General features: G+C 39.5%; 1 protein-coding gene across 4 annotated transcripts in view; it reads left to right on the forward strand.

The window, feature by feature from the left end:
- Positions 1–22,751, forward strand: part of pde4d (phosphodiesterase 4D, cAMP-specific) — a 180,159-nt gene that overhangs the window by 109,288 nt on the left and 48,120 nt on the right. The window contains exon 1 of one of the 4 annotated variants that reach the window (XM_040155358.1): positions 12,753–13,623. The exons of the other annotated variants lie outside the window; for them this stretch is intronic. Within the exon in view, the coding sequence (XP_040011292.1) occupies positions 13,535–13,623 (89 nt within the window). The 5' untranslated portion in view covers positions 12,753–13,534. Of the gene's footprint in view, positions 1–12,752; positions 13,624–22,751 lie in introns of those variants that run through there. 4 annotated transcript variants of the gene reach the window in all.

The following is a 22,751-nucleotide window of genomic DNA, read 5'->3' on the forward strand; positions in this document are numbered from 1 at the left end:
TTTGGAAAAACAGTACAAAAATAATACTTGCAATTATTTATTTACACACACACACACTACAGATCTACTTTGAACCTAATTCTTCTTCCTTTTAAACAATGGCTGACTGGATGATGTCTGCACCAGGCCAGGCTTGGACAGTAGATGGCCCTGCCATGAGAAGCAGCTGTTTCAGCATGGCATATCCATTACCTTTATGGACAATTGTAATGACAGCGGTAACATGAGACTTTGTTGATCTCTGTGGGGCAGCTCACGATTTGTTTGCTCCTCTCGTAATAGAAGTCACCGTGTAGGGTCACATACAGAACAGGACAGGAGCTGACAGTGTATCGCTTGTAAAGGAAAAATCCACCGTAAAACATTCTAGCATGGCGTTTGAAGATGTCCATGGACCTTGTATTTCTGGGTAAATTTTTGTATTTGATGAATTGGTTATCTATTGACAATACCTGGCAAAATGTTGATGGTATGAAGTTACATCACAATATCTGTATTTCCTAGCCCAGATCCAGGACTGTTAAACTACATGTCATGGTCCTGGATTACCATTTCCCGTAAATCAGACATTCCAGTCACTTACAAAGTCATAAAATCTGTGACTTATAAAATGGACAAACAGCACATTAATCTCCTGAGCGCAAATAAAACTTCCAAAAAACTTGATTTTCTCCAACCAGCACTGGCCTCTTAACACAAAATCGATTTTACATCGTTTGTATTGACTTAAAAGCCCCTGAAAACTTGGTTTCAAAGTATAGTAATTATTTCTCTGTAACATTAAATGTTTTTAATTAAATAAGCAACACTCAAATATAAAGTTTGTAAAACACCCTCAGTGCTTATTTATTAAGAGGTGAACATTTAAAAACTCCCATCTGCTTCATCAGGAGTGTGTGAATGTGGTTTGATGAGAATTGATCGACAATGGTCTGGCAACAGTATATAGTCCTGCAAATGGTTTCACACTACCACACTGGTCTACAAGTGGCAGTAATGCACCAGGAATGTAGCAATGCGCCAGCAAAGGCAAGGAAGAAGACCATAGCTAGTAATCATGCAGGATTTAAAATACTTAAATACTTAAAATCAATTTTACAAATGTTTTATGAGGAAGGAAATGCATTCGACAAGGATACATCCCCTGAGGTTTGGTGAGAAACACTGAATGTGAACATAGCATTTGTTTATTTACAAGAAAACTCCACAGGGCACCTTTAAATTAAGTATTGTTAAATATCACCATTTTCCATCTGAACCCCATTTCGTTTCAAACCAGTGAGAAGAGAAGAGCACAGACAAAAACACAAAATTAGAAAGCTTTCATGTGAAACAACTAGAGCCGTCCAAACTCCGGCAGAAAATAGTGTCTTCATGTAGGATGCTGTTTCTCACAGCAAGAAACTGATTTGAGACTGATTTGAGAAAATAGGTAATACTTTGTCAGAGTAAATCATGTTTTTTTTTTGTCACTTTATGCCCACCTGACATTTTCCCCACCTTATAAGTCACTGAAGGTATAGCCCACGATCCTTGAGTTTGCATTTTTAACATTCATCCTGTACTGAAATTTATGAACAGCTCACTAAATTAAATGTCAGACTTGAGATGGCAATCCAGTATTAGGGTCCTAAATCGGGCTACATAGTTCCTGGGCACCTGCAATCCAGTTTAATTGCATAATTCTTCTTAACGTCAGAACACCAGTTTTGTTGTCCCCTGCTCACTTATACTACTGACATTTAACACCCTTAGAGTGAAAAAAAGTCTGTATTTTTTTTCACTCTAACATTGGTCTCAGTAGTCATACTTTAAGCTGCATTTTGAGGAAGTGGAAAGACTTCACACTTTTATTGACTGGAAAAACTCATTATGCTGTCATGGTCACATTGCTCCCTCCACCCACAGATATAACATAACAGAAATTCAGAGAGTTCAGAAATGTTCTCAGAAGGTTGTTGAAAATCCCTCCTTGAAATGTAGGAAACCAGTAACTACAGCAGATGATGTGGGTCTAGAGGGAGTGGCTATAGCACTTCATTATAAAATAATTCCTAGAATACACTGGTCATCAGAGGTTTTATATAACATATCCCAGGGTGGAAGTTTCTTTAACAGTCTCTTCAGTGGGTTGATTACCTGTCAGTGAGGGGTGTCCTCCAGTTGAACAGGGGATCTTTTTGCTTAGTGTTGCTGTATCAGCCTCCCTAGGAAGTCAAATTTCTCTGACTGTTTTCAACAAATATGATCCACCATATGGTTTATAGCTTCCAGTAAAGTGGTAGGTTCTTCTTTTGATCTCATGTTATAAAAATTCAGAGTTGTGGTTAATTTTCCTTCCCTGGCCTGCCTGTTAGAGCCTACAAGCACAAACAGATGTACAGAAAGGCATATCCATATGCTTGTTCACACATGCAAGTATTCAGTGCACACACAGTCATTCATATTTGCATGTTTTCAGCCACAAGTTCACATATGCAATCTGAAAGGCAAGCCAGCTCTAATGACTGCTATCTCTTCTGGACTTAATATCTGTTTGCGTTTAAGTGCAAACCATTAAGCAGCAGAGTTTACTTTGTGAGCCATTCTATATTTGATCAGCCATCTCCTGTGATAACAACCAAAAAACTGTCTTTGCTTCTTAGGAGCGCAGTGTGTGTGAGTGTGAACGACTTGCATTCAGTTCAGCAGAGGATCTCGTTATTGTTCATGCTCCATCCTTCCTGGAACTGTATCCACTTTATGTTCCTCCACTCTTCTCTACTCTACCCTTTCTCTTCTCTTCTCGCTATACCTTCAGGTATTAAATATCTCGAATCAGTCACTTACACTACCTCTCTCTCTCAAAAAACAATAAAATGTACATAATGTTTTCTCTGGTTCTTTTGTCCATTTGCCTCCTCGACTGTCTGCAACTTGAAGCCACTGCCCGGGTTTCTAGTGGGCTGACAGGTTTCATTTGGCGATAGTGAGATGTGGATTAAAAGGGGGTGAAAGTTTGACTTTTAAATGTCACGGGAGCCATGACGGCAGGCAAGGGTGGCGAGTCCATCTCTGTCTGCTCCTCAGCCTTTCCTGTCACATCAGTGAAGAAGCAAATACAGAATGCTATCATTGCCATGATAGTCAGCTAATAACACATCACCGGCGTAATACTAACACATTATTGGTAACACAGGTTACAGTAATATGAACACAAACAACAAAAGGTGTGATGATTAAACTTTTTAGTTGGCAGTCTGTGTTTGTAAGTAATATTCACAAATGGCTATTTTCAACAAGTTACCCAACATTGTCATTGTCAGTCAGCATTTTCTTCAGTGCAATCAGTGAAGTGAAAGCACATTTAATTTATTAACTGAAAAAAGTAGATTTTTGGATTTGATGTTAAGTTACTCTTTAAAATGAATAGTTAAAAGACAAACAATTGTTGAGTATGTTTTAGGGAAACACAAGACGTTTTAACAGGTTTAGTTTTGTTGAGAAAGAAGGAATGTATCATTCCTTTTCTCAACACTCTCAGTAAATGAACACTGAGAAGTAAAGTCAGTCTGCCCCACAGGTTGAGGATATATTCATAATGGTCCAAGCTCCAAAATGTTACACTGATATCAGATTTTTAGAACACCGCTGTAATCCCAAGTTTACTTCTGTTTGGGGAAGTAATTTTTCCAGGTCAATTGCGCAATATTTCATCATTTTGGCAGGCTTTTAAATCAGTCACACTTTAAACTGCATTATTGTATAGGTTTTTAAATGGAACATGAAATACACAGACATCGATTTGGCTGAGGACATGAATATTTAGGTGGGCTACCCACATCCCATATTCTGAATCTATATATAAGACTGGTTATGGGGAAAATAAAAAAAATAACTTAATATAACCCATTGTTTTTTTGTGTTATAGAAGCATGTCACTCATGTAATTAAGATGCATTGCATATTTTACCCTCTATTTATTCTCTAGTTGGAATATTTTTTACTTTATAATTTAGGAAAGTGTACCCTAGCGGTTTTGTTGCACATTTTTGATGTATCTGTCCTAACACCGGTCATTGTATATCACTTTGAATAATATTCAATTTGTTAAAACAAATGCTCTTCCCCTTTAATACTCTATGAGGACTTGTAACCCTACAGATGACACCTAAAAATCATGAATTTTTTATTTTTTAAAATTGTGTGTTTTTGCTAGTTTGTAACTTTTCTATTCACAATGCCTGTTTGCTTGTGTTGTATTACTGTGCATGTAAACATGAGCCCATTATGCAAGTATTTGGAAGGGCGTCTGCTGTTCTGTGTGACAGAGTTTGGTGGTTTGTTCCACAGTTTGTAGACAGAATGTCACAGACTTAGCCATTTTCAGGGTAAAATCATTTTACAGCCTGCAAGTCTCCTCCTAACATGTAATTACTTTAACAGTTTAATGTCACAGAAGTCCCCCACACTGCTCTTTCCTACATGCTGCTGCTTCATAATTCATGCCCTCTAATGGAGTTTAGCGCAGTTAGAGGAAAACCACGAGATAAAAAAGTCTCGCAATGTATTTCCATTACACAAATTTCCTCCAATGTAGTTATTCACATCTCAATGTCATTCACATCTTTTGTTCAGTCACCGTGTTTTCAGGTTTCTCTCAGTAGCTTGAAGTAGCTTTTTTTTCTTTGTCTTGTTTTCATCCTTCTTCTCTCTGTGACTGTATTTAGTCATGCTAGTGGCATGGCTAGGGATGGCAATGTTGGCCTGTTGGTCACTTGAACCAACACTTTGGTCCGGAATGAATCAGCAAGTACTTGATGAATTGACAAAAGTTTGGTAAAGATATTCATGTTCCCAAATGATGAATCCTAATGTTTTTCTCTTCTAGTGCCACCATGAGGCTGATATTTGCTGATATTTATTTATATTCTTTAGTGAAATGTCTCAACAACTATTGAATGGATTGCACTGAAATTTGGTACAGACATTAATGTTCCCCTCAGGATGAATTGTTATCACTTTGATGATCCCCGACTTTTCATCTTGGACCGAAGAGGTCAAATTTTAAATTTTTCCAATACTTGGTTTATGACCAAATACCTGCAAATGACATTCCCATCAGCCTCAGCCGTACTTTATGTTTTCTGCTATTTAGCAAATGTTACCATGTTAACTAAGATTGTGAATGTGGTAAACATTATATCGCATCATTATACAGCATCAGCAAGTCGAATTGTCGTTATGAGCATGTTAGCATGCTAAAGTTTTAGCTCAAAGCATAGCCTAACTGAAGTGCTTAAGTGGCTGTAGACTTTAAGTCTCGTTAAGTTATCCTTGATCACATGAAGCAATGTACAGTGTGTATCTGTTTTGTATTTGCTCTTTAATAAAATTGTCGAGATACCAACGTGAACATGAGTGTCGAGGCTCAAGAGCCTCATGCAGACATCATGCAGATCAGTTATACAGATTTGTGGTCTTTCCACAGGCTGTTTACTGCATTATCCCTTTCTTTCAAAAGCATTTGAAAAAATTCAACTGCAGCAAACAGCCCCATAGCATAACAGGAGGATTAGCTTATCGATTAAAGTCATTTTGTATTCAACACGACAGTTTTACTGGCATTTTTTCCATATGCCGCGACAAAATACAAATGCCTCACAGTTTTTCTTACATGTATGCTTTATAAATTATTAAACTATGATTTCCCCATCTGGTGATGCATGTTCATGCCAAGTGAAAGCAAACAGAATGTGGATAAAAACAGCTGTGTGTAAAAGGTATAAAACCTCTGATAAAAAGTATCAGCTATCTCTCAAAATCCATTTTTGAATGCCTGTCTTGTGTATTGAAAGTAGTTAAAAAATACTTTGAAAATGCTTTCACCGTTTTGGGAAATGAAATATATATTTAAGTGGTAACATGGTAGATACTATAAATCAAACAGAACAAATAGGGAAAGTAAGTAATTCCAGTAAACGTCAGTTTCACATGAAATTCTAAAACCCACAATAAATAGCTAGACAAAACCTGAAATAGTAATTAGATTTTCAATGACAAGATCCATTTGGGGAATTTTCCCCCACTGGTGACAATTAGATACATTGCCTAAAAACAAATTACACTGAACAGGATCTAAGTTAGGTTCGTCTTCATTCATTCAGTGTAACAGCAGAGGTGCATTTTCCCCCTAAAGTAATTAGCGTATCACCAGAGGTCATCATTGGGTCATATCATCCCTTTGAGGAATTACTAATCACACTCAGATAGACACTCAGTCCATCCAGTGCTGTGATTAAGGCTCAGACTAGTCAGCCAGTGCAGTGGGAGCCGGTCGAGCTGCAACAGTGACACAATGTTGGTGCAATGCAGGAAAAGTCTATTTTTGGAGGGGTTGAGCAACAGAGCTGACACCATGGCTGGGAAGGAAGGTACGGAGAGTATTGGGTGGGATGGATACAGATATTTAGGGAGAAAGAATGGCAGCAAACTGTAGGTCTACACAGTAGGGTTACAGAGATTGAGAAACGGGTAGCTGCATTAGTGAGATTATGAATGACCGGTAACTAGTTTTAGTATTGTGGCTGATCTGTGTATGTATCCTGTCACCTTTCTACATGTATAACAACCTTAACTTGGAGAAAATTCCTCACAGCCCACAAGTGAAACCCGCGCCAGGTACAACAGCAGGCAAATTAGAGCCAAAAAATTTATCACATGAAACTAATTACGCTGGTGTCCTGCAGAAACAAGGAATGGCCCAGTACGAGCCAGGGCAGTTAATCTCCCAGTAAATGCTACGCGATGTGAGTGCCTCAGATTAGGATGGCATTTTTGGCTTTGGGGATGCTATTGCCCACTATGACAATAAGGCACCTTTTAAGTCTAGTTTCCAAGTTTTAGTTGCTTTAGGAGGATTTAAGCCATGGTGCTCAGATTTCTGTCATACTGTTTAAGACATCTTTTCGTTTCCCAGAGTGTGAATATTTTCTCAAATTTTGACAATCCTGTATTTAGGGACCTTTTATTGCCTTTTATTGGCCTTTTTCACAGAAGACATGTTGACCTGTCGTAGCAGGAAAAGCACAGGAGTTATTACTACTATTAATGATGGCTCCGTTCCATTAATGTGTATGGGTTGGCCATGTCAGTTTGCCAGCATGGAAAATGGTGTCGCCCTGGAACAGGTAAAGGTAAATGGATTGCAGCATTTATTCATTTTCTTAATCACGCCTGTGCCTCTGCTGCTGTGACTGCCGTGAAAACAGTCTACTCACCAACCTCTTAGACCCTGCAGGGTCTTTGTCATTAAAAGCAGTTTGATTAGCGTTTATCGAATATCATTTGTAGACGTACAGTATCTACACTATGTTGTTGAAGTTGTTTGTAAAATTTCTGCAAAATTGCAAAAAATAAAGAGAAAAATTGTCACTTGGTTTGTATTTACTGTTAGCTACAGTATCTACCCCTGTCACTGAGCCAAGGTGATAAAGGGCTGCTAGCTTTGGTGAGCATTGTCACTATAGCAACAGTACAGATTGGTGATTGGTGGAAACATTAAGGAGCCCTCGGATTTGACGACAGCTAGCTGACTGGTGAGTACTGAAATTTTATGACACCCTCACTAATGTGCTCCCAGAGTCACCCGCTTCCAAAATGTACACGCCCCTGCAGGGTGAGTGGGTGAGCTTAATTTGTTGGCCCAGCTACAAAGCTCTTACTGAAATGTGCAATGCAGCATCTAATTGGTCCTATTTACGCTCTGATGGCAGCAGATCAAAAGCACAATGCTGGTAATTGATGGAACAATTGGTAAATATTGTGAGCGTTAGCCTGCACATGTGCATTTATATATCTGTGACAGTTTGAGGATTAGGATGCAGGTCAGTTTGGACACAGTGCGTGACCCCAATCAGTTGATCCGTTTCTGTAGCACATTTGTTGCCATCAAGCCCTTCGATGCTAAACAAAATTTCAGCTGCTTTGCTGCATATGAACTGAATGTACATGTGCCTCTGTGTGTTCAGGGAGCACTTTTCTGAAAAACTGTCCACTAACTGGGAACATTTTTTAAAAATTCTTATCCAAAAAGATTATTATAGTTATTTATTATTGTTAAAATACATTGCACATGTAAAGTAACACTTACAGCACACTAATACTTGTTCAGACAGCTGTGACTGAACAATCACACAGCATTTAATTTATAACAGCTCACGTGATAGTATTTGGTATTAATTGCACACTTCCTCATTCAGCCAGTTGACTATTCGTTTTCTCAGAAAAGTTAAAGAAAATGAAAACCTTTTGTTGCTACAGCTGTAAATCTCTTAGAGTTCATCAGACCGTTGCCACTCAAAAGCCAAAACAAAAATCTGTAATATGTGGCTTCTACTTGTTTATTGTTTGTGCAGACACACCTATGCAATTTGTGACGTCAAATAGGAAATACCAAAGCCTGCAATAAATCCTGCAGCTCTGTGACTCTAAATTAGTGCTTTATTGAAAGCATGTGCATTGGAAACCAGCTACATGTATAAAAGAAACACATGGAAAAGTGCCATTTATTGTAAGACAAATTAACAGTGTGATGTCTGTAACAGGTACCTAATTAGAGTGATAAATAAACAGTTAATACTGTTAACTGTACTAGTATTATATTACTAATAATTAAGACTGCTTTTCTTTTTCCCTTTTGACTGCCAGTATCTGTGGCTTCTTTACACTCTGTTTATCACTTGTGTGGGCACACCTTTGAAGTGTGTGACGTCAAGAGGGAAATACCAAAGCAAGCAGTAAAATCCTCATGTTTACACCTTGACGTTTTTCCTGGTCAGCAGTTCACCTTTTACACTGAACTCACAGTGCTTTAAAATTGTGATTCATAAAAATGATAAAAATAATAAAAATAAATTAAAAACCCCATACATTTAATTTTAATTTTTGGTGACTATTCTGTAAGCAGTAATTCTTCAAGCAGTAAATAAAAATCTCCCCTATAAAGCACCTGATGCAGTGATGCAGTATTTGAACAATAGTTTGCGCTTTGGACATACAGCCTCATTAGTAATCTACACTGCGTATTGGTAGGTTTCAAGTAAGAAATTACAGTATGTGTATATAACAGTGTACACAATGTGGCATTTACTAAATGCTACTGTTTATTTTATGGTTAGCACTTTAAAATTGTAAAAGTGATGTTTTCTCTGTCAATGTAATGGGATAATGGCAGTTTCAGGGGGAAGAGCAGATTTGATTGCGCTGTTAGCAAGACCTGTTCTCACCAGATGGTGTAGAAGTGGAGATTGCCTTGGGTTATGGACCATTGGTATTTCAGTAGGCTCCCATGTGTACCTGTTCTCGGAAAACAGCCTTGTGATGTAGTCAAAATAGATATCACTATTCACAATGATGGGTTTTAACCGGATATTCATGAAGCTTTTAACCATGGAGCCTGGCCCACCATCTTGTTGAGATGATTTAGAAATGACTGCAGTTTTAGGTTCTTTGCTGTTGCACTTGGTGAATGCAAAACACTCCAAATTCTGTCATGAGTTGTGTTTTAGGAATGTACATCTTTAAGGGGAGAAGTGATAAAAAGAAACACGTAAAATATTTTTGCAGCGTGTAATAAAGCAAAATATATGCCTAATGAAACCACTGTCAAATTTAGCTTAATCCGTACTGTTTTATTTACTTAGGAACATTTTTTGAATATACTTTTGTTTTGATACTGTTGCAAATTAAATATCACATACATTGTACTTAAACCGCCAGTAAATGCAGCCAAGTAACCTCAGCGCAGTCATAATATTGGGTGCTCTTGTAGTAAATACTGAGCTTCGGTATGTAAAGCTCATTATTTATAGGCATTAGACAAATGTTGGTAGTATTAAAGGGTTTAAATCAAGTGCAGTCAAGAATAATCTTCAATTTGATGACAGGTTGTTTCTATTACTCACACTCAAATTTTTTTTCTTAATTGTATTATCACACTAAATGGTGTGCAAAATTTGAATTAGAATGAAGTCCCTCCCTTCTGTCTTTTGGTCTGCCTTAAAATCAGAGAGTCGGATAAAAACCTCTCCAGTCCACAAGGGAGCAATTTTTTGGCCACTTAAACATTCTTCACATTCTACCAATGGCCCTTGAAGCCTCCATGTCCCCATTAGATGTGGGAATCTAATTACAAATATCTGATTTGAAGGAGGAATGAGTTAACCTTTGCTGAAATGCCACTGCATAACCATCTGTGAATGGCAAGGAGGAGGACCAGGCCCAAGGCATTTCCACAGCTACACACGGAGTGATGGACAGCTGGCCTACCTCAAAGGAACAAAACATGCAGGAGGGCCCAGTTTTCTTTCGATCTCTTGAGAGATTTGCCTTCCTGTTTGAATGTAAATAGGGAATGACCCAGCACGGCTAGAATCAATGACAGTAGGCCAAAGCGGCCACTGGCCGGCCATGCCGGTGGACCAGCTCTATGATATGACAGTAAAGGTTGTTCAGCTTGAGTTGTCTGGAACATCTATCTGCAGATAAAGGAAGACAAGTAGTTTGCTAATTGTCAGTACATTTGAAATCAATATGCACTTGTTCCATCGTGTAATCTGGCCCTTTCCCCTTGTTACCCAGTTACGTAGAGTCATGTCAGACCATTAATGTAATGAAACAATGTAAAGGCCTGCTTAATCAAAAATGATGTGATATTTTGTGGATGGAAAATACATTGCTCTGCTAACAAGCAGGGGTCACAGATGATGATGGGTTAATAATGTGCCAGTAGTTTATGGCTGTAGTATTTTATTGTGATAGCTTTCTGTGTCCCTGCAGCATGGCTGCATATCATCTTTAGTTTAATCTTCATCATCCTCTATCCTTTCTTGTCCTGGTCCCATTGTAAAAAAAAAAAAAATGAGATGAGAAATGCCTAATCATTGCCCTGATTGTTCTAAAGATGCTGGCTTATACATCCATTTCAGCCCTCTTCCCTACCTTCTTTCTCCATCTCCGTTTCTCTCTTTCGCTGTCAACCCCTCTCCTGCTCTCTATATCTATTTTTTTTTTCTGCCTTTACACTCTCTTTATTTTTTCCCTCTCTCCTCCAGTCTGTCTCTTTCAGGTTGCAGGATGAGTCGTGACAGCTCACCAGTGTTGAGTAGAGCATGGGCCAACAGCCCCCAAAGCAGGGACAAAGATTATGCAATAGCACACACATGCAGACACATACGCACAGCAACAGTGTATGTTCTGTGCTGGCTTCAGTTTCCATTTCTACACGAGATGTCTGAAACTATATGATTGTTTTAAGAATGAATCTGAGACACAGATGGAAAGTTGACATTTTTCTGTATGAATAACAGGTGTTTCAGTGCTTTCTAGCTGCTTTCTTGTTTAACCTTTAAAGGCCCTTAAATGATTTTTTTTCTCTTTTTCTGTTGCTGTCTAAACTGTCAACCCTGCTCCTCTACACACACAAACTAACCACATCCCCCCCCGGAGAACTGCTTTTCTGCCTTCATTTTCCCGCTAGCAGATTCCTCAACATTCAGCGCTCCTCCACCCTATTTGAGAGTGGATGTTGTGGCTGAAGGTGCAGGCTTACAGAGGCTGTGAGGTGGTTTGACTTTTGGCAGGGGTTGAGAGGCTGCTGACGTGTGTGTTCGGCAGGATGTGTGTAAGAAGCAGTGCTGGATCCTGTTTTTCAGACCGCAGCAACTGGAGCTTAGCCACAGCTATGGCTTTTAATGCAAAACACGCACACACAGACACAGCCTTAGTGTGCTAACCCCAACCTCGACTCATAACTTCCTTGCCAACACCACTCGCACACAAATAAGCAAATGATATGCGCACACCAAGTTACTCACACACATGTATGCAAGACTGTTGCTTAGAATGACATGCAGTCTTAATAACAGTGAATTTGATGAATTATAGTTTTGCTATTATTATTGTCATTACCTTCATAATTGGGTAGATATCAGAGACACTATGACATTTACTCTTTTTGATTGCTGTTTAGTTTATAGGCGGGATTACAGACTCCATCTGGAGCCCGAAGCTGCTGGTGTAAGAACAGAGGAATGCATTATACTGCTTTAATGGCAATGACATCCTGTAGAACAAGTTTGTTGAAACAAACATGCCTTGAGAGGCCCCCTGCATGCTTTCAGTCACACAAGCACAAACTGCATGTTACATATATACACACACACACACACACACACGTGCAGAGAAAAATAAGATGGAATTTGTTGTGTGGTTTGAAATTTCATGGTTCACTGACATGCATGCAGACTCCCGAGACAGACAGAGGGTGTGCTTAGAGTAGCAAAAACTAAAAACAAACTGACAGGGCAGCGGCAGCGTTGTTATGACAAAGGAGAGCTATAATAGAGACAAGAGACATAAAAAAAAGAAAAGTAGAGGGGAAGAAGGATTTAAGGTAAGGAAATGAGGGGAATTACTTCTGTCAACACCCACACTATGTTATACAGTAGAGGCTCTGTGTGTGAATATGTGCACTCCTGTGTGTATGCTAATTGTACATGTGCAAACATGTTCCTTTCTGAATGAAGTGGAGCAGCGTGTGGTAAGAGGATCAATCGGTTTAGCTGACTGGATAGTGAAGGAGCAGGCACACCTCTTGGACAGGGTCAGGACATCCCACTGACTGCAGCAAGGCGGGAGGAGGAGGGAAGGAGGGGGAGAGAGACAAACGAGAGCAAGACAGAGAGAAGGGGAGATACTGAAGTGACGCTTTTCTGTTTTCTTTTTTCTCTTCCCATTTCCTCACTTCCCTGCCTGGGAGGTTGTGAAAGGGCAGAACAGAGAGGGAGACGCGAAGAAAGAGAGACAAAGAGGGCAGAGCAAATGTGAGTGTGTGTGAGTGACTGTGTGTAACATGCTCCGTCATGCTGGTGTGACTACCGCTGCCTCTCCAACCGGCGTTGTTGGATGTCAGGAAAAGGAATGTTTTCCGGAGGAATGAATCCCTGAACCGATTCACCATGTGGATGTGGGACAGTAATTTCCAAACCTTTGCCGGAAGAATCCCACGGAAAAAAGAACAGCAGCCGGAGAGCTTAGCTGGTCCTGCTGGGTGGCCGCCTGTGTACTTGCACTGCTGAGACTCTCTCACTTAAAGACAGAGTTCACACTGGGCTTAAGTCTGCACCCAGTTCCTTCCAGTTCACATTTTTTTCATCATCACATTTATTTGGATTTTTATTTCTCTCAATGGACTCAATGGATTTTATTGTGCTAAATAGTTTGATTTTCAAGATTTCCTTGTTGGATATAAGCCAGCACTTTTTGCAGTGATGCCCTAGGACCACACCAGTGAGGTTGGAAGTTCAGAAGGGGCTCTTTATTGGAAGACTGATCTGAATGGGTGCATCAGAGCAGTGGACTGCAGTATGGGACACTACATATTGTACTGGGGACTGCGGATACTGTGGGTCAGTGTCTGTAGATAGATAGCCAGATAGATAGAGGGCGTTAAGGGTGAAAGGTTAACAGGTAGGGGAACCGACACAGCTTTGGTATGAAACCTGGACAGTGTCCAGGTGTCCCCAGTGATAGGTCCGTGATGCACCTCAGCCATTTTCCGTTCAGAAGGCACTCCTGGATATGGTGAGTATTAGTGGTGGTGATGGATTAAAGATACTTTTGAATTTGTTTACTTTTTGTGTTTTTTCTTTTCTGTCTTTTCATGGTATTATTGCTTTTGCTTTACTGTCTACATATATATATATATATGCATGAGTTAATTTAAAATACATAAAAAGTGTGAATTGGTGTGAAGATTCGTTTGTGGGTGTGTGGGTGTTGTTTTTGTGGTGTGGTTAGAGCTCCCATAAGGCTAGCCCAGCCAAGCCCAGTGTCGTTTTTCCCAGCTCAGCTCAGATGTATTCAGGGAAATTTATTGTTAAATGGGCCAGACATTTCCTGTCATTTTCTCCCACACTAAATGCTTGAGTTGATCCATAAACAGCAGGGCTACTCAGAAATAGTAAGCACACAGAGGTAATTTAACACTGATACTGCTTTTCAAGAGCAAAAAACTGGCTGGAAAAATGTCTTGATAAAAGTGCTGTGTTGTTGGGTTTCTCTGCTGTCTTGTTTTGATTAGTCATACTTAGGTTGGGTATCTTAGGGGAATAGTTGTCTCCCAGCTATGTTATAAACTGGGAGGGACACCGAGGAGTCAGTGATGTCATCAGAGTGGGCTGTTGGGATACGAACAATGTTCATATTTCTGACAAGGTTTTTCCAGTTGTTTGAGTTTTTCATGCCAATCAGGCAAAAGATATTAACCCCATTCAACAAGTCATAGCCTTGAACAAGGGGATTCTGTCTGGATTCTGCTATTTATCAGACCTGTGTGTCAACTGTTTTTCTTCTGTATTACTCTTCTCTGTGATGTGACAGTACACATGCACACACATGCTTCGCTTGCTACACTTTACCACAATCTTACTGAGCGTTTTTTGTCTTCTTTGTATGTGGCACAAATTGTACACATCCATAGCGGCCGTCGATTCAACTGATTCATCAGCTCATATTGCAGAGGATGAGATGTGGCTGATAATGTTATTTAATAGGTTTTAGAGTTGACTTCAACACCACAAATAAATTGAGTAGCTTGTTGACTTGAATAAACAGAGGACCATTTACTGACCTTTTCAGTACAGACAGTGAAAGAGAGCTGTGGAGAAGTACATAGAGGAAAACAGAAGAAAAAAACGTTGAGAAATAGATGAAACTCTATGCAGATGTCAAGGCACACTTGCAAACACACATAAGCGTATCGACCCAGCTAATAAGAATTACTCGTGTATACAGACATACACAAAAGAGGGCTAGCCTATCAAATGTGCCTTGGTAATCCATGAACATCCTGTAAACAAAAACACAGCAAAAGATCCTTCTTTCCTTTCCTCTTCACACACACTGGTAGGCATCATCATACATGCACAGTCAGACTGTATAAACATGCACTCAGATGCAGGCGTGAGTGACTATGGTGGAATGTTTAGACGAGTGAGTTTCTAAGCGGTAAGTCACCTTTTTAATCATCCTCAACACTTCAAAGCCACACAGAATATGTGTTTTAGGCTTTGGTAGTGAAATACTTGTGTTTAACCCGCACTCATGTAATTTACTCTCCTGTTGCTATAACTAGAATTCATTAGCCCTGAATAATAAAAGATAAATAATAGTGAATGCTATCACAAATGTCGTAAGAACATTGGCGAGAAAGATAGAGAAATCATGTTACTTTTAACACGCTTTGGCTTCGATACAGTCTCCCCCTGTTGCTTGAATTCCTCTATTAATTTGAGAGAAATCTGACGAAGATGTAATTCACAGTCTGCTGGAATGTATTGTGTTGCTGAATTGGATGGATGTAGCAAATCTACTGACAATGTTGGAACAACAATTCAGGGCAGTCATGGTTGTCAGAGTTGAGCATTAGTCTGAAAACAGGAGTTAAACCTCAGGCGGGGACCCCCCCCCTTTCTCTACACAGTAAAGCTATGCACCACCTTCGTGTACTTTTTTTGAGCATGTACGAGTCCGGAGGAGCTTTCAGGAGGATCTTTATTATTCATTGTACCTTGATAATGGACCAGTCCCCTTCTTTCTGTGTCAGACCTGTGGTGTACAAGCTGAGTAGCACTGAGAGAATAGGGCATATAAAGATTACACAAAGATATGGATCTTGGTCCTGAGTCACAAAAAAATAATACATTTATATCTAGAATATGCATTCACATATGCACTCAACCAGACACGAACGCACAACCGTATTTGTTGAACTTTTGAATGCTAAAATCAAACATTTGTATTTGTATTGAGGCCATGGAAGAGCATTGTAGGGTCGGCTTCTTAATCGATCTAGTCTGCATACATAACCATTAAATGTATAGAGACTCTCCAGAGCGATGTAATAACTGACAGGCTGTTCTCAACCTACATTTTTAAATGTGCGTGGTGTTGCCTTCAGCACCACAATGAATAAACCGAGATGTATGATTGTCTAAACTTCATTAAACACTATCCAGAAAGGAAATGAAAAGTGTGTGTTGTAATCCAATTAAGTGAATCCAGCGCCTCACAGACTAGAGGGAGAGAATAGACAGGGCTATATTTAGAAAACAAGGATTGGAAATGCAATGCTGCATCACTTTTCTCTCCTTCTCTTTTCTAAATGTTAGAGGGTTTGTATATTTAGTGGATACTAACCCCCCCCCCCCCCCCCCCCTTCCTCTCTTTCGCTCTCTCAGTGCCCTGAGGGTGGCTTCCTCAGATGTACCACATTTTGTCAGTAAGATAACAAGACAGAAGGCATTGTTATCTCATTTCTTTGAGGCTTTCTCCCACTGCACATTGTTATTGATTTTGACCCGTGCTGGGTCAATCTCAGCCAAACTTTAGATTTCTTTCTATCACTCCAAGTCACTTTGTTGAAACTGAAGCAGAGCATTCAAAATTGGCTTTTTTGGAGGACAGCAGAGACCTGCTGTCAGTTTTGAGGAGACAAAGTCATCACTCATTGCTGTCCCACAGGACCAACACCCCTGCTCACCTACAGGACCAATCTTTGCCAGCCTACTAGGCAGGGTGATGCTGATGTACTCACCCTTATTAAGGGTTCTCCCCCCTCACTCTCTGAAAAAGCCACACAGTCTAACTCTGCCTTCTTCTTAACACTTTTCCTCCGCCTGCATTCTCACTCAGAAATCTGGCTGCTTTGCGAGTGTGTCCAGTAAATGAAAGGGGACTTGTGAGTATGGAGAAAAAGGCATTTTTGTTCACGGTATGCTCTGTTTCACCTCCTCCAGAGGCAGCATCACTCATTCAATATCAGGTATAATTTTATACTTGATTGATAATCCCTCTGGGCTTGTACAAAGAATATTTTACCCTTTTCAAAAGGCACACAGCGAAGCACAGCATCCTAAAAAGAGAATGATCAGTAACATTATTATTTTTAATAAATGCTTAGCTCATTAAAAAAAACTGAAAACTGGACATTTTTGGGTAGGGTCCTCCTGAAGTTTTGTTGTATTTCTCTGCAAGGACAAAATACACTTGTTTTCATTGTTTTTCTGATTGATTTCGGTGTTTTGATTGTAGGGGTTTGGAGTTTAAGTTGACAGTACATCAGCAAGATTAATCAGTTCCAATTTTGCTAATTTTTTATTAAAAACATGGATCAGAAAAAATGTGCTGAGATGCTTGCTTTTATTTAATTAAAATCATAGAATTATTTACTTCTATTTTTTTTTTTGGCTTCTGCTCAGACATATTGGTGATCATATCTTATGATGAGTATTTTTCCCTTTGTTGGAAAACACTTTTGTTTTAAAACATTACCGGCTGATTGGTGTTTTAGGCCACTCTAGAGCTAGGGAACAAGCTGTAAACACAACATTGGGACATTATCAACTTATAAAGTGGATATGGCGAGTGTATAAGCAAACAGTTGCCTATTTACACAAAAATAGAGTAGCTACAGAGCGACATTAGCAATAATTTGGATTTCTGTTTCTGGCCACCTGGCAAATGTACAGTAAGTCCAATGATGACTCCCTTTTTGGCTTTATTTGGTCTCCACCAACTCCTCATTGAGTTCTTCTTTCTTCTTAGCTGCTCCACTAAATTCACCAGCTTGTTGCTAACTTTATTAGTAGTGTAGAGAGGGTTTATCAGAACTGTTCCATTAAAAATAGCTGCCTGCTGTGGCTGGAAATGAAGTTGAAGAGAGCCGTGAGCGTGAACCAAAATAGTGAAATGGTAGGCAACAAAACCAAAACAATGAACTGAGATATGTTAAAGCTATCTATGGAGTTGAGCAGAACTGCAGTGTCACGCCATTACAAAGAAATTACACATAATTATTCGACCCCTTGTTAATATAAAAATCTTGATTTTGTTTTTTTTAAGGCTCCACAGCTTTAAAAAAAAAAAATGATAATCAAGTTTTGACTAATTAATCATGCCAAATGACTGTTAGGTGTATCCTTAGAAAACTCAGCTCTAACTTGCCTGCGCTGCTTTCAGTTAGAGAACCAGTCAAACAGCGGTGTATGGTGTAACAGACCAGTCTGACCACAAGATCTATGACGAATGAATCATGTACAAAAAAAAAGCAGATAATGTGACACACCTTCTGAGAATGGAATGTCTCAATGTTTACCGTGTATCTCCACTAGTTTCAGTTTCAGTTATTATTAAAGTCTGGCCTCCAGTTTGTGAGTAGTTCTGTGGTGGTGAGAATTAACTGGAATCTGTTCTTACTCCAGCTTTCCCAAGAGGCAGTGCAGCGTTAAATTGATTATGAAGTTACTTGAAGCATGACATAAATGTTCTTACTGTTATGTTTGAGGCTCTCTCAGTCTTAATCTGCATAGAGGGTAGCACGCACTGCTGTTGTTCACAAAGACTCCACTGTTTCACCTTTTATCTGTTAGAGGAATTTCAATTAGCCCCTCTTTTGAATTGCTAAATGATCAGCTAATTATCTCACACATATTTTGCAGGACGTGTTGCTGTTAGTGTGTGTTTGTCTGAGCACACACACTGAGTCAGTTAGTACTGGCAGTCTTAAGGCTCTTCGTACCCAAGCTGGGCTGTTCTCTTTTTCCCAGCCTTCCACTTGCTTCATCATCCAATTTCTCTTTCACACACTGCTGCTCTCGTATTTCTCACTGTGTTATTCTGCCACTTATTAACAGTTGATTCTTTTTTTCCCTCGTAATTTCTCCAAGGTGTTACACAGGAACACCTTGTGTGTCTTCGAACACACTCACGCACACACACACACACACACACACACACACACACACACACACACACACAGACACACCTTCCAGATTACCAAACATACCCCTCAGGTCAGATGAGATGCAGTGCAGAATTAGCAATATCTAGAGACTGAGAGATCATAACTCATTTCAGCATCTCTAAGCCAAAAACTTTCACTTTGGCAGACAACAATAGGCCAACACATTTTAGATCTATTGGCACCATAAAAGTCATTTACCATATCAATTTGCTTTTTTCACCCAGACAAATAAATGAGTCAACCTTGAGGTGTATTTGTCTGTGTATGTAGTTGATGATGGACTACTTTCAGCATTTTAAAATGATATAATAACTAATGTAATAACAATAATATATCTCACTTTTACCTTTGCATTGATGTTTTGCCTTGTGATGAACAAAATCACTGAATTGTCTTTATTTTGGGGTGGTGTGCTTGAAATGGTGCTTTCAGCTGTTAACTGTAACAGGAGCAATTTTAACAACAGCTCATGACTGGATATATTGACTGCCCCCCCCCCTTTAGTCTTTATTAATTGTAATGATTAATAAATACAGACCAATGGGACAGAGAGAAACCATGCACTCTTTACAGCAATGCCACTGGCTTCAACGGGTGTGGCTACATGACACCATAGTTACACAATTTGCTCACTGGAGTACGTATGAAACGCATATACGGGCCACAGTTCCTCACAAAAGGCCCTGAGGCAGGTTTGACATCACATTCATTCTGAATATCCATTTCATTTCAATTCCATTCATTTCAGCCAGTGCTGTCTCTTGCCGCTGTATACACAGCAGCTGCTAGATAGGGCATTCAATCTTGTGTTCATCTCCGGGACAGAGGCAAGAAGACGGACAGATCAATAAAAATACAGCGTGGCAGCCAGACATACTGAAGGCGGGGGATGGCTGCAGGTGCCTTTTGTGTGCTCAGCATAAATCAGAAATAGAGATGTTACAAGCTAAAGCTGGGGTTATGGGAGCTGGGACTGCCCGTGCAATGGCAGACAGTATGAAGAGGTTTGTGTTAGTTAAATGTAAAATGAAAAGTAGGTCAATCGTAACGTTGCTTGAGTTTGTCTAGTCAGTTGTCTGGCTGGCTGTTCTGAATGAATGTGGGAGCTGGGAATATGAAGTGAAATGAAGTTAATGTATCATGAACAGCAGTAATAAAAGGATTAGATTATTAGTTGAGCCAAACAGGTTTCAGCCTCTTAAATGTTAAGATTTTCTTAATTTTCTGTTTTTGTAAATTCAGTATTTTTGGTTTTGGACTGCTTGCTGGACAAAAGGTACAATATGAAGATTTGGGCTTACAGAAACCGTTATGGACATTTTTATATATGCTATGACATTTTATATCCAATTAGCCGGAAAAATAATTGACAAATTAATCCAAAATAAAAATAACTTCCCTAATGACCACAGCAGTACTCTGTCGAGGTCCTTTGAATTATACGGTATATACAATCGTTGATACAAACGGGGATTCACATTTTGTCTCTAATTTTCCTGAAATTAACTGTCACTACTGATTCAGTGGCAAAATATAAAGAAATGAGGAAATATCATTACTCAGTCTTTGGTGAGACGGAGTGCCGCTACATAGCCGTGCACGTCACTATTTGACCCAAACAAAACCTGTGGTTAGCCAACAGATGTTATCATGTCCAGGCCCCTTCCTGCAGGAACAAAGCAGCTCTATGAGAGCAGCTTGTTATATACTCCCACAACAGCTAAAAAGCAAACAGTTGTAATAAAACAAAAAGATGTGGAGGTGTTTCAAGGAAAACGGTGTGGAGGCCTAGCCTTGGGGTTTTCTTTAAGATACACTAAGACTGAAGGGTTTATGCGTCAGTCTTCTGTCTGGGTGTGTGCGGGTTTGGAGTGGGGGGGGGTCATCTGTCTTCAATTTTTTTGACTGCTGCTTTGTTAGAGAGGGCACAGCGTGACGGATAACCCCTTTAAAATTTTGTTTTCCAAACTTGTTTTGACTTTTCGAAGAGGGTTACACTCATTCTCGGTAGATCTCAGACTTGGTTAGCTGTTTTTAGTTCAACCACCCTGCTTGTGGTCTGCGCTGCAGACATAAGACACGGACCATCACGGACATTATGAGAATTACCTCTTATTAGCAGGAAAGCATAATGATGATGATGTTGATCCCAGGAGGGAATTGCTCGTGACGATGATGGTGATTAGGATTGCAGTGATGACGACAGTGTTTATGGGGAGGCATACAAACAGATTAGAAAGGCTTAGGCTGGGAGAGGGAGTCCCCTCACACACACACGCACACACATGCATCCTCACATACCAGGCTGGATTTAAAAATATTACAGACTTATACAGCATTATAATTCCAGCTAATTCTTCGCTAGGAAATCTGCGAAGGTAAAAGAAGGTGAATGGCTTGTCGGGTTATGTTTATGTATAGAGTTTTATTTTGCTAAAGACAATGCTGTATTATAGAGTTGAGTTGTAGAGTTCAAGTTCAGACAAAATCTTGTTAGTGTAACTTGAACAGATAATTGTTTGTTTCTGCTTTTCTCTTTTGTTCAGTTTTACTAGTGCCTTGTGTAAGACTTCCTTTCCCACCTCTACATATCCAAGCACCTTTTATGACCAATGTTTACTCTACATATTTCACCTTCCTCTGTATTTTTTTTTACATGCAAGCATATTATGAATTCAATTGTACAGTGCTTCCTTTGAGGAAATACACTCCCACTTGCACAACTCTAACTGTTATGCTTCTCATCCATCCGGTAAGACAGACATTGCAGGGTGAAGAATAACGCTCTTTCAGCAGGACGGGAGTTAATACAGACAAATACTGCGTATTCGTGACAACACTGAATAGCTACACTTAATATCCACTTGATTTTGTACATTTAGCCAGTACTCACCCCCTTCTGCTGACCGTTCCACAGGGATTTTGTTCTTTCCAGCGGCACATTCATGCTGCCAAAATCCTGTTTGTCATGTCCTCCCAAATGTGCAATGATTGGGTTGAGATAAGGGGACTTGCTGGATTCATTTGGGGGTCACTGAAGTGAGCTAAAGTCAACTTGCCTGCAACATCTCGACAGTGTAAACATGTGGAGTATAAAGGATATACTCCATATTTACATCAGCACCACAACCAATCTGTAATTTTGACACCCGACAGGATAGATTCATGCTGCTGATGCTAAATTCAGACCCTGGCATCCACGTCCTAACACTAGGTAATTCACCCTTCAGTTGTTCCATTTTGATCATGTCCTTAATGGACCAACTTTATCATCTTCCTCTTCACTGAACTAGAAGAAGCTGCTCTGAAATGCTCTTCTGCACAGCACTGTTCCTTCGTTTTATTGGTGTACTTTATTTGCATATTTGTGGCTCATCTATCAGCCTGAATGTGCAATTTCTCCTCAGACCATTTAGCAGTGAGGTTTGTGCTGATTTTGATTTTTTTTTTTTTTTCTTTTTTTTGTGTGTGGATATATCACTGTTTGTTGTAAGATCTAGACATTGTAGTGGCAGGCAAAAAAAATCCCAGGAGTTTTTTTTTGCGTTGATGGAATACAATAAGAACAAGTGACAGTAACAATGTGGAAAACTCAGTCAACTTCATACATTTTAGATGTTTAGAGATTTTCTGCCGATATGTCTTTGACTTTCTCATAAATTTTGTCAACACACTGTTTAGTTTCAGGTTTCAGGAGTGGGATTGGCTAGCCACATCACAAGACATGCTTCTATTTCATAATTTTAAGCATTAACACATCTCAAGGCAGCTAAGCTTTTCAATACAAAGCCTAGTTCCAGGTGTTTTATTTTTGAATTTGATACTCAATAATAGTTGACACTTCACTTATAGGCTGCAGCTTATTTCAGCCAGCAAATGTTTACCTGTAGGGGTTAACAGGTTCTGC

This window comes from Xiphias gladius, chromosome 19 (genome assembly GCF_016859285.1).
Source record: "Xiphias gladius isolate SHS-SW01 ecotype Sanya breed wild chromosome 19, ASM1685928v1, whole genome shotgun sequence".
Lineage (NCBI taxonomy): Eukaryota > Metazoa > Chordata > Actinopteri > Istiophoriformes > Xiphiidae > Xiphias > Xiphias gladius.